We start from the raw sequence: 12,508 nt of genomic DNA, 5'->3' as shown, positions 1-12,508 counted from the left end.
AATTAGAGGATATAGAACAGGTCAATAATCTGGAAGATAGAATAGTGGATATCACCCAATCAAAATGGCAAGTAGAAAAAATAATTATAAATGAGAGCAATATAGAAGGGACCTCTGGTTACAACATCAAGTGACAAACATTCACATTATAGTGGTCACAGAAGGAAAAGAGGGAAGAAAGGGGTAGAAAACTTAAATAACGGTTGAAAACTTCACTAACATGGAGAAAGAAATAAACATCCAGTTCCAAAAAGCACAGAAACTCCCAAACAAGAGTAATATAAAGAGATTCACATCAAGACATACTACAATTACAATATCAACCATTAAAGAAAAATCTTAAAGGCAGTAAAAGAAAAAGTCACATACAAGAGAGACCCTAAGACTATCAGATGATTTTTCAGCAGAAAATTTGCAGACCAGAAAGGAGTAGCAGAATATATTTAAAGTGCTGAAAGGGAAAAACTTAAAACTGCGTATAACCTACCCCACAAGGTTATTATTCAGAACAGAAGAAAAGAGATATAGAGTTTCCAGTACAAGCAAAAGATAAAGGAGTTCATGACCACAATCCAGCCTTACAGGAAATATTAAGGAATCTTAAGAGAAAAAGAAAAGACCACAATTAGAAATAAGAAAAACTATAAGCCAATATCTCTCATGAATATAGATGCAAAAATCCCCAACAAAGTATTAGCAAATTGAATCCAACGATACATCAAAAAAAAAAATCATACACCACAATCAAGCCACATTTATTCCCAGGATGCAAAAATGGTTCAATATTCACACACACATACACAAATCAACATGATAGGTCACATCAATAAGAAAAAGGATAAAACGTGTTATCATTTCAATAGATGCAGAAAAAGCAATGGACAAAGTATGACATCCCCTCATGATAAAAAAAAAAAAGACCCTCTAGAAAATAGATCTAAAGGGAACATACCTCAACATAATAAAGGCCTTATATGCTATATAACCCACAACCAACATCATACTCCATGATGAAACACTGAGAGCTTTTCCCCTAAGGTCAGGAACAAGAGAGAGCTGTCCACACTCACCACTTTTAATCAACACAGTACTGTTAAGTCCTAGCCACAGCCATTAGACAACATAATAAAAGGCATCCAAATTAGTAAGGAAGAAACAAAACTCTCTTTATTTGCAGATGATACAATAGAAATACATAGAAAAGCCAGAGCTGATAAAAACTACAAGAACTGATAAATAAATCTACTGAAGTCACAGCGTACAGAAATCAATGTACAGAAATCTGTTGCATTCCTATACACTAATAATGAAACAGCAGAATGTGAAATTAAGAAAACAATCCCATTTACAATAGCAGCAGACACAATAAAATATCTAGGAATAAACTAAACCCAACAGGTGAAAGACTTGTACTCTGAAAACTATGAAACACTGATGAAAGAAATGCAAGACTATGCAAAGAAACGGAAAGACATTCCATGCTCATGGAATGTTAGAACTAATACTGTTAAAGTGTCTACGGCATGAAAGGTGAACTATAAATTTCATGCCAATTCTTAGCAGAATACCAACAGCATTTGTTAGAGCTCCAATGAACAATTCTAAAATTTGTATGGAACCACAGAAGACCTCAAATAGCTAAAATAATCTTAAAAAAGAAAAACTTTCTTTTGAGGTGTTGAGGTATCACGACACCGGACTTTAAGTTTTATTACAAAATGGTAGTAATTAAAACAGTATGGTACTGGCATAAGAAGAAACACATAGATCAACAGGACAGAATAGAAATCCCAGAAATAAATCCATGATCACATGCTTAATTAATCTTTGACAAAAGAGGAAGGAGTAATAGGAAAAAGTCTCCTCAACCAGTGGTGTTGGCAAACTGGACAGCTCCGTGCAAAAGAACATGGGACCACTTTCCTTCACCACACACAAAAACAAACTTAATATGAATTAAAGACCTAAGCGTGAGACCTGAAACTATAAACATCCCTGAAGAGAGCACAGACAGTAATTTCACTGACATTGCCACCGTAACATTTTTCTAGACATGTCTCCCGAAGCCAGGGACATAAAACCAAAAATGAACTATTGGTACTACTTCAAAATAAAATGCTTCTGCACAGCAAAGGAAACAACCAACAAAACTAAAATACAACCTATGGAATGAGTGACGAAATTTGCAAATGACATATCCACTAAAGAGTTAGTATCCAAAGTGTATAGAACTTATTAAAACTCAACACTCAAAAAAACAAATAAGCCAATTAAAAAATGGACAGAAGCCATGAATAGTCATTTCTCTGAAGATGACAGCCAGATGGCCAACGGACACATGGAAAGATGCTCAACATCACTCATCATCAGGGAAATACATATCAAAACTACAATGAGATATCACCTCACACCTGTCAGAATGGCTACCATCAAAAACACAAGAAACAACTGTTATCAAGGATGTAGAGAAAAAGAAAACTTAGTGCTCTCTTGGTGGGAATACAAACAGTGCAGCCACCGTGGAACACAGTATGGAGTATCCTCAAAACATTAAGAGTAGAACTACCCCATGATCCAGCAATCATACTACTGGGTATCTACCCAAGGAATATGAAGACACTAATTCGAAGGGATAAATACCCCACGATGTTTATATAGCAGCATTATTTATAATAGCCAAATTATGGAAATAGCCTGCGTTCATCAGTAGATGAATGGATACAGAAGATGTGCTACACACACACACACACACACACACACACACACACACACTGGAATATTACTCAGCCATAAAAAAGAATGAAATCTCGCCATTTGCAACAAGGGATGGACCTACTGAATATTATGCTAAGTCAAATAAGTCCTACAGATAAAGACAAATACTGTATGATTTCACCTATATGTATACTTGAAAAACAAAACAGAAAGGTTCATAAATAAAGGAAGCAAATTGTTGGTAAAGGGGGGTGGTGCAGGGAGGTGATATAGGTAAAGGAGGTTAAGAGATACAAACTTATAAAGTAAGTAAGTCATGGGATGTAACGTACAGCATAAGGAATACGGACAATAGTCTTGTAATGATTTCCTTTAGTGACAGATGGAAGTGAGACCTATCACTGGCATTTTGCAATGTATAAATATATCGAATCCGTGTGATGTATACCTGAAACAGGATATTGTAAGTTAATTAAACTTCATTAATATATATATGCGTGCTATATGGAGAGCACATACAAAGGTATAGAGAGCTCGTTTTTTAACTCTTATTTTGGATGATACATGGATATACATACACAAACGTTATATTTTAGGTTTTATATATGTATTTTGGTTTTAAAAATTATAGAGGTGAGAAGGGAGGTGAGGGAGGGGCAGAGAGATACTGGAAATGTAGTAAAGAGTTAACATATATGTATATCTGGGTAAAGAACACATGAGAATTCTTTGTGCTCTTGCAACTTTTGAGTCTGAAATTATTTCAAAATAATTTTTTTTTAAGTATTGTCCATCCAGGGTGAGTCAGGTTGCACTATCTCCTTTCCAGTGATGGCCTTCTGAAGTGTTAAAGCTGATGAACAGGTTCCAGGATCTAAATCAGACTTCCAAGAAACAACAGTCTCTCTCAAAATCCCCAGAAATCACCTAAGTGTTTATGCCATCAGTTCCAACCCAAATGTCAGGCACTATAGACATTTCGTGGCCATGGCTTAGTTCAGAGTTCATTTCTAGTCAGTAAATGGAATTATCATCCTATCAAACGACAAAACATGAGAATGTTTAAACCATCATTATCAGTTATGTTGAGACGAACCAAGGTTTAAGGCCACATTTATCCTTTCAGGAAGATGGTGGTGTGTAACTCAACTCTACAGGATACAGAGATTTGATGGACTATTTTAGTGGTCCATCTAAAAGCACTCTGAAAAATCAAGTTCCATCCTACAAGGCAGGTGTTCTCTAGGCAACAGCATGAGTTTTCCATCATGAACATTACCCAGTTTCTGAGGCGTCATCAGGTCCCTTCCTGTAGGGCTCCTGCTTCATGTGTACGTTCCTCCCTCTCACTGTGACGGTTACCAGGGGAAAGCCTTTCTGCAGCGTCCACGTGTTCATCATGGTTTTTACATCAAGGCCTTCCTGTTGCCAGTGCTGATGGAGACAGAAGAAACCAGCTATAGGACCACTCGCCCAAGTCTAACAGAGGACCAGGCTTGCGCTCACAGGGCTACTACCTGTTGGCAACCCCTGTGAAGCTTTTCCTCACCCCCTTCCTCTGCTCACCAGCCCCCCCCCCCCTTTCCTACACTGTGTCCTGCCATGGCATTCCCCTCAGAGCACTGACTGCTTGCCCTTCGTTCTCTTCCTCTACATACACAGGTCACATCTTAAGAGCAGGTACTTTCTGTGGTTCTCCTGGGCACACCTTGGGCTTGGCACACTGCACCGAGCAGACACGTGAGTGAATGGAGGGAGGGAAGGGAGACGAAGTGGCCAGGCTTTCAACAACCATGTAACAACATTGGCTCAGACAACACAAGCAAGGTGGGAGAAAAACTGTTCAGTCAATAGCCTCTACCTCCCAAGTGGTAACATCAAGATGGGCCATACTCAACAGTCATAAACCCAAAAGAGGATATATTCTTTGAAACTCAAAAATCTTCTAAGAATATTTATTTTATTTTTTTAAAAAAGATTTTATTTATTTATTCATGAGACACACACACACAGAGAGAGAGAGAGAGAGAGAGAGAGAGAGAGAGAGAGGCAGAGACACAGGCAGAGGGAGAAGCAGGCTCCATGCAGGGAGCCCGACATGGGACTCGATCCCAGGACTCCAGGATCACGCCCTGGACTGAAGGCAGGTGCTAAACCAATAAGCCACCCAGGCTACCCCTAAGAATATTTAAAAGGCAGTAAAAGGATAAAAATACATCACAAAATTATTGTGATGTAACACAATAACACTACATCACTAGCAATTATTGAATAAAGCGGTCTCTAAAAACCAAAAAGCCAGAAAACATGAAAATATGGTGAGTAAAAGTCAGCTGAATCTCTAGACCTGACCTTTAGTGCCTGTGAAAATATTCTACAAGTCCAGATAATGAGACTCACGTTATTTTGGGACTCAAATATTATGAATTCTTCGCAGCTTAGCGATTAAAAACATGAATTGGATCTGAAGTCAACCTCCCCCCCCCCCCACTCTGCAGTTTACTGAGCATATGCTTTCGGATTTCACTTTTCCATCTGTTAAAATAGAAGTACCCTGCACGTTGGACTGGTGCAAGAAGTACAGGAGGTAATAGTGCTTAGCACGTGTCTGACACATAGTAGATGCTCTAGAATGCTCGCTGCCCTGGTTTTTTTTTTTTTTTTTTTTTTTTTTTTTCAGAAATGAAGAGCTTTGGAAAGGACCCACACAGCCTGAGACAGCCCCAGTCCACCACAGAAACAGGTCATTGACATTCACTGCTTTCCAGAGAACGAAGCTGATTAGGACCAGCGATAGGGGCTACCAAAGAACGCTATTCAACTTCCCTGTGGAGACAGCATCCAAGAGAAGTTGTAAAAAGATGGTCAGTCTCCACACAACCTTATGTGGAATAAGATTGATATGATGAGAACCTCAGAGTCTGGCACAGAGGTTTTCTGCAAAGAATACAGAGTTAAAAACCTGGGCTTAGGGGGTCCCACGTAGATGGAAAAACTTACTGATGATGAAGATGAACGTGGGCCCCTAGAGCAAAAGCCATCCATCCTCTCTGTGCCACCTGTAGGGCAAATCTAAAAACCAAACATGTTAGTCTTGGTTCTGTAGAAAACACTCATGATCCCTCTCAGAGGGATTAATAGAGTGCAGAAAACAAAAACAAAAACATGGTAATAAGCCCGGCAACCCCAAACAGAGCTCAACAAAACCATACTCACACTTGCCATGCTGTTCCACAGGTCCTCATTTTTTGTGTTTTTGTAGCTATGCTTCAGGAGATACTGGACAATACCACTTTTAAATGCATCGGCACCAAGATAATCCCTTAGCATATTCAGAATACAAGCTCCCTGAAAAGACAACATTAAGTCATTGTTAATTTAGTCATCTCCTCTGTCATCACACTTTATCTTGGGAGAGTCCTTTCAACATGCAACTACAGCAATATTTCCAATGTCTAGTGATTTGTGACCCAATTAAAGAAAATGGGTTTAAAAAAAATTGTTTTTTAAAGTAAGTGGGTCAACTTAGATCTGTCTAGGGCAGCCCCAGTGGCTCAGCGGTTTAGTGACGCCTTCAGCCCAGGGCATGATCCTGGGGACCCAGGATCAAGTCCCACATCGGGCTCCTTGCATGGAGCCTGCTTCTCCCTCTGCCTGTGTCTCTGCCTCTCTCTCTGTCTCTCATGAATAAATAAATAAAATCTTAAAAAAAAAAAAAAATGAGACCTGTCTAGACAAAGGGTTGAACAGAACGGTCTCTCTTCTTAGGCCCCCAGGGCCATCATTCTCTAACAGCAACCAAGCCTCCCCGCAGGGCAAATTAACAGCATTGGCCAGCGCCCATTATTCACAGGTCAGTGGACAGTGGCGCAGAAGCCACACGTGAAGCACCACCTGCCTTCCCACAGCCACTGTGGCCCAGCAGTGGGGACAGGCAGGTAGAAGCAGCGATAGAAGCAGAGGTACCGGTTAAGGGATGGGGGAGCACAGGCAGCCTGGAGCACAGAGGGCAGGAGGAACAAAGGAAAAGGTGGCAGAGAAGGCCTGGTGGCCCTACATTCCTGTGTTAAGAGTCTCCCCCAACCCTTGACCCCCATTACTGTGGATTGTGAACCCCCAAATTCAAATGCCTCCAATGGACAAGTGACATAAATGAGGCAATGCACTCAAGAATAAAGAAAAAACTGGTCCGTCTCGCTTTTTTTCCTATTGACCTTGCTTTTCCCCTCCATCTTTTTTTTTAAAATACAACTTCCTTCCCCTGCCCCTTTCCCCTTCTCTTCCACTCACCCCCTAAGCAATCAGGATCCATCATCCCAGAAAGCTCTTCCTACTTCCTTCTCTTCTTAGGAAGCCCCGGTTCATCCTTTAAGAAGTAATTAGAAAATCTCCCTTTACGGGAGAATTTCTTATGTCCTCTTAAGACCTAGATTGTTCCTTTTTCTCTATAGGGAACGGTGGGGACACCAGACAGGCAAAGCACAGATCCATGAATATCCACATGGAGTACATCACCCTGCCAACAGGATTGGTTTGGGTTTTTTTTTAAGTGTTTATTGATGTATAATTTAGATGTAACCTATTAGTTCCAGGTGTATAGTGGTTCAATATTTGTATTTACTGTGACCACCACTTACCACATTAAGTCTAGCTAACATCAATTCCCTTGTTTTTTTTTTTCTTTTGATGTGGACTTTTAAGATTTACTTTTAGCAACTTCCCAATAGGCAATACAGTAGTATCAACTACAGAACATGCTGTAAATTACAGCCCAGTGACATAATAGTTTTATAAGTAAAAATTTGTACCTTTTGACCCCCTTCTCCCATTTTGCCCATCCCTGCCTCTGACCACTACCACTCTGTTCTGTGCCCAAAATGGAGTGGTTTTTGAAAATACCACATGTAAGTGAAATCTTATGGTATTCATCTTTGACTTATTTCACTTAGTGTAATGCCTTCAAGGTCTATCCACTTTGTCCAAATGGCAAGATTTCATTCTATCTTGAGGGTGAATAATATTCTGTTGTACGTGCATATCACGTTTTTTTTTAAATCCATTCATTGCTCGGTGGACACAAGTTGTTCCCCTTCCTTGGCTACTTACTATAAATGATGCTACAATGAATTTGAAAGTGTTTATTACCTTTGAATTAGGATTTTTTTCTTCAGATAAATACTCAGAAGTAGAATTGCTAGGTCCTACTGTAGTTTTATTTTTGAGGTCAGTCCTGCATGAAGAGAAACAGAGCTGTCCTACGTGTGCACTCACTACAGAAGCCCTTTTAGGTAGTTGTAGTTTTAATACTGAGGAAACTCCACTTCATTTTCCACTGTGATTGAACTGATTTACATTCCCACCAACGGTGCACAAGGGTGCCTTTTCCTGCACACCCCTGCCAACACTCTTTGTCAGCATAGCTATCCTAAGAGGTGCAAGATGATAGATCACTGTGGTTTTGATTCTCATTTCCTTTACGATTAGTGATGTTGAGCATCTTGTCACATACTTCTTGGCCACTCGTGGGTCTTCCTTGGAAATGTGTCTAATTTAGTTCCTCTGGCAGCATTCAATCAGATTGTTACTGAGCTGTAGGAGTTCTTATCTATGTTGGATATTAACCCTATATCAGACATATGGTTTACAAACATTTCCTCCCATCCTGTAGGTTTGCCTTTCAATTTGCATTATTTCTTCTGCTGTGCAGAAGCATTTCAGTTGGATACATTCCTACTTGTTAATTATTGCTTTTGCTGCTTGCACTTTTGGTGTCACATACAAAAAATTGTTGCCAAGTCACAGGTCAAGGAGTTTTATCCCTTTATTTGCTTTTAGGAGTTTTATGTTTTTTTGTCTTCAATCAAGTTATTTTCTCCGAGAGGTATACGACAGTGGTCCATTTTCATTCTTTCACACGTGGTGCTGGGAAAGCTGAACAGTCATTAACTGAAGATACTCTCCTCTTTCCATTGTATATTCTTGGCTTCTTTTTCAAACACAAAAAATTGACCATATACGTGTGGGTTTATCTCTGAGCTCTCTAGTCTGTTCCACTGAGATACACCTCTGTATGTCTGTTTTTATCTCCCGTGCACTGCTGATGAAAACATCAAAGAAATACTATTCTGTATATTACATTTAAGATAGCCAAGTACATGGTAAAGGACATTCTCTGCCTTGCTGAAGACAAAAGAAATGGTTGGGAATGGAAAGAGAATTGGAAAAGCAGAACCTTGATCTCATGAAGGAAGAACTAGGACTTTAGCTTCAGCTTGCATTACACCAAGGTAAATACACAGCCCTCTGCCCCCTACCATGTGACCAGGGTGACGAGAATCCTTGTTTTTTCTTTTTCCTTGTCCAGAAAAGCCAGATAAAGATTTTTTTATGTATAATCTCCCATCAAATGTTAGCAACCATTTCCAGTTCTGTTATTAAACACATCGCATAGGACAGTATTTTGCAGTTCAACAATACAAACCATTTTTTTCCACTTTATAAGGCTACTTTTAAAAATAATTAATCTTTATTTAATTTCAATTTGCCAACATATAACACCCAGTACTCATCACATCTAAGGCAATGAAAGGCAAGCTACAGGAGGCAGGAATGTTTGCCTGATGATACACGATCAAGACCTATTGTTGAATGATAAGAGGCAGAGTTCCTGTAGGCCATCAAGTTTCACTTTATGACAAAGTGGAAAAAAACAACTATAAGATCTTCAGGATTACAAATAAAACTGCAACTTTGGCTCTAAAGAGTTAACTCCAGGCAGCATGGGGCAGCATAGAAGGCATTAGAAGGCATTCAATCTGGTTGTTTTTTAAGAAGGGAAAGCCACCCCACAACCCTATCTATCACCTCTCTACCCAAGTCTATCAGTTTGGTGTCCAAAATGTACCCTTATAATCCATTTTTACCTTTTCATAAGAAACCTCATCAAACATCTCCCGAATCTGAGCAGGATCCTCCACAGCTGTCGACACAGGGTGTGAAGAATTTAATGCATCTACCTCCATCACATCAAAACACTTGCCAAAGAAATAATCTTCCTATTGAGACAAAGACAATGTCACTTATGTGATTTCTATTTTAGATAAAAAATATGAAAGGATTAATGTTTGGTCTGGGTTATACTTCAAATTTCTGGCCCAAACCTCTTCCGTATTTACACAGTTTACAAAATAAAATAGCATTGCTGTTGCTAAAGAGCATCCAACAAACAATTTTAGGTGAACATTTTAGATTTTTAGATTTTGTTCATCTTAACTACCTTTTAGAAGACGAGCTTAACTTAAAAACAAAATCATGGGGATGCCTGGGTGGCTCAGCGGTTTAGCACCTGCCTTCAGCCCAGGGCATGATCCTGGAGTCCTGGGATTGAATCCCACATCAGGCTCCTGGCATGGAGTCTGCTTCTGCCTCTGCCTGTGTCTTTGCCTCTCTATCTCTGTCTCTATATCTCTCATGAATAAATAAATAAAATCTTAAAAAAAAAAAAAATGATGCTTGTAGCCAAACAGTGCCAAACCACGAACTAAAGCGTGTAGTGATTACAACATCACCATCTTATTTTAAAGCAAAGAAAGTTAGATTTAAAAACATGTGGTCAAAAAAAGAAAGAAAAAAGAAAAAATGGAGAACAAACTCGAAGTATAATCTGATTTCTTAGGGCATATTACCCAAAAGAATAACATACACAGATAATCAACTTTATTTTTAAGGGTTATGTGGAAATGGGAAAATATTTATGATCCATCGTAGTGTAATAGTTAGACATTATAACTAAATTATGTGTCCAGGAAGATGAAAATGAGAATATATGCATAAATCAAAATTATAGAGTGAAGGATTGTTTTTTGAGTTTTGTTTCCTTTTATATACAGTTTTTTTTATATACAGTTTTCTTTCTTTCTTTTTTTTTAACTTTACTGCATGTGGGATGCCTGGGTGGCTCAGTGGTTGAGCGTCTGCCTTTGGCCCAGGGCGTGATCCTGGAGACCCGGGATCAAGTCCCCCATCGGGCTCCCTGCATGGAGCCTGCTTCTCCCTCTGCCTGTGTCTCTGCCTCTCTGTGTATCTCTTATGAATAAATAAATAAAATCTTAAAAAAAAAAAAGAAAGAAAAGAAAAACTTTACTGCATGTGATTTTCACAAGTTAAACACCAGATTTTTAAGATAAAAATGTAAAGGTTCCAAAGCCTTCAGTTTGTGACTTCGGAGTGTAGGCTCCTATATAAACAAATGTGCAGTTACCTAAAGCAAATAGGATCCTCTTTGAATTGGCAAGTAGGATCCTATTGAAATAATAGCAATCTGTACTTAATAATCCTTCAGCGAGCAACCTGAAGGTTGAGAAAATGAGATGGAACAGACAAGTTGTCATTACTTCTATTTCTTTGATATTAAGTGGGATAAGATATAACATAATTTCCTACCTCTCACAGATTTGGAAATAAGGAATGCAGTTTGGAAGTAAGCCTTTGTGACACCTCTGAAGTTCAGTAGCATTTTGGGAACCCGATTCCTATCTAGACTATCAGGGAGTTAAAATGAATTCGATAATTGAAGATCATTAAGTATTTTCCACTAAAGCTGAATAAAAGGACAGATCAACCTGTTAAAAATAAGTAAATACTTACAACTTTCAGTTCAGGATGAGTCACACTGACAGACACAAACTCCATAAACTTGGCAAAGCCCTCATTTAACCAAAGATCATTCCACCATTCCATGGTAACGAGGTTTCCAAACCACTAAAAGGAAAACAGCAGATTATTCACACATTTCTACAGAGACTGGCTTCTCTACACAGCTATAAACATAAGGCATTCAGAGGAAAGATTGCACGTGTATGATGTCAGTGTATGAATGACATTTATAGAATATTTCTGCAAAGTAAAAAAAAAGTTTCAATGTAATTTTAAAACATGGCACCTGATGCTTTAAAGAAATTGTTTTTCCTATGGAAAAAAGGCAAAGCAAAAATGAAGCGATCGAACTCGTATGTCAATATGAATAGTCTCTTCTGTCCCATAAAAGCAATCTAGGTGTAGTTTTGCCACAATTTTTTAAAAACAAAATTTTGTGTACCTGGTGGGCGAGTTCATGAGACACTATCAAAGTAATGCCAAGCTTATCTGACGCAGAAGACTTCTCAGCATCAAACAACAAAGCAGATTCTCTGTACGTGGTCAGTCCCCAGTTTTCCATAGCACCACTCTCAAAGTCCGGAATAGCAGCAAGATCTTGGGAACAACACAAAAATCTATTAGCTGTCTTGAAGTGAGACATTGCCCAAACACACTAACTTTCAGAATGGATGGGTATAGGGATCCTAAGAAAAGCCAAGCTGGTTTGGGCAGAATCATTCTAGGCTGGAAGAACTTTTCACAACCAAGAAAGAGAGGCTCTGAGAGTCACTGAGTTGCTCTACTGCTGCATGACAGTCTCAGAGGTGGGCCCTGGGCCTCCTGACTCCCTTTCTAGTGGGACTGAAAACTCTTTAACCACTTTAATCCACTTGCCTTGGGATGCCCCAGGCTCCCATCCACCTAAAATCCCAAACACATTAGTTTTAAAAGCCCACTTAAGGAAAGCCCACTTTCCTTACCCTCTGTGTGTTCAAGAAAAATTTATTGAGCATCCTTTATATCCCTACCAAACGTGTGCCAATAATGGAAAAAAATGCAGCTTCCACACTTTGCTGTCTCCCCACTAATTCAGCGGGGTTTATCTTTAAAGTCAGAAGATAAGATTCTCACCACGATACGGGCCTCAGAAACCTTT

General features: G+C 39.1%; 1 protein-coding gene across 3 annotated transcripts in view; it reads right to left on the bottom strand.

The window, feature by feature from the left end:
• ERAP1 (endoplasmic reticulum aminopeptidase 1) overlaps nt 1–12,508 on the bottom strand; it is a 43,042-nt gene that overhangs the window by 14,365 nt on the left and 16,169 nt on the right. For all 3 annotated transcript variants that reach the window (XM_041751450.1, XM_041751453.1, XM_041751451.1), the window contains 6 exons: nt 11,813–11,967; nt 11,362–11,475; nt 9,639–9,770; nt 5,932–6,063; nt 5,716–5,787; nt 3,995–4,149 (listed from right to left, as the gene is read on the bottom strand). In XM_041751450.1, the coding sequence (XP_041607384.1) occupies nt 3,995–4,149; nt 5,716–5,787; nt 5,932–6,063; nt 9,639–9,770; nt 11,362–11,475; nt 11,813–11,967 (760 nt within the window). The remainder of the gene's footprint in view (nt 1–3,994; nt 4,150–5,715; nt 5,788–5,931; nt 6,064–9,638; nt 9,771–11,361; nt 11,476–11,812; nt 11,968–12,508) is intronic.

The sequence above is a fragment of the Vulpes lagopus genome, chromosome 4, assembly GCF_018345385.1.
Source record: "Vulpes lagopus strain Blue_001 chromosome 4, ASM1834538v1, whole genome shotgun sequence".
NCBI lineage: Eukaryota > Metazoa > Chordata > Mammalia > Carnivora > Canidae > Vulpes > Vulpes lagopus.
This window is presented reverse-complemented; position numbering and strand designations above follow the sequence as displayed.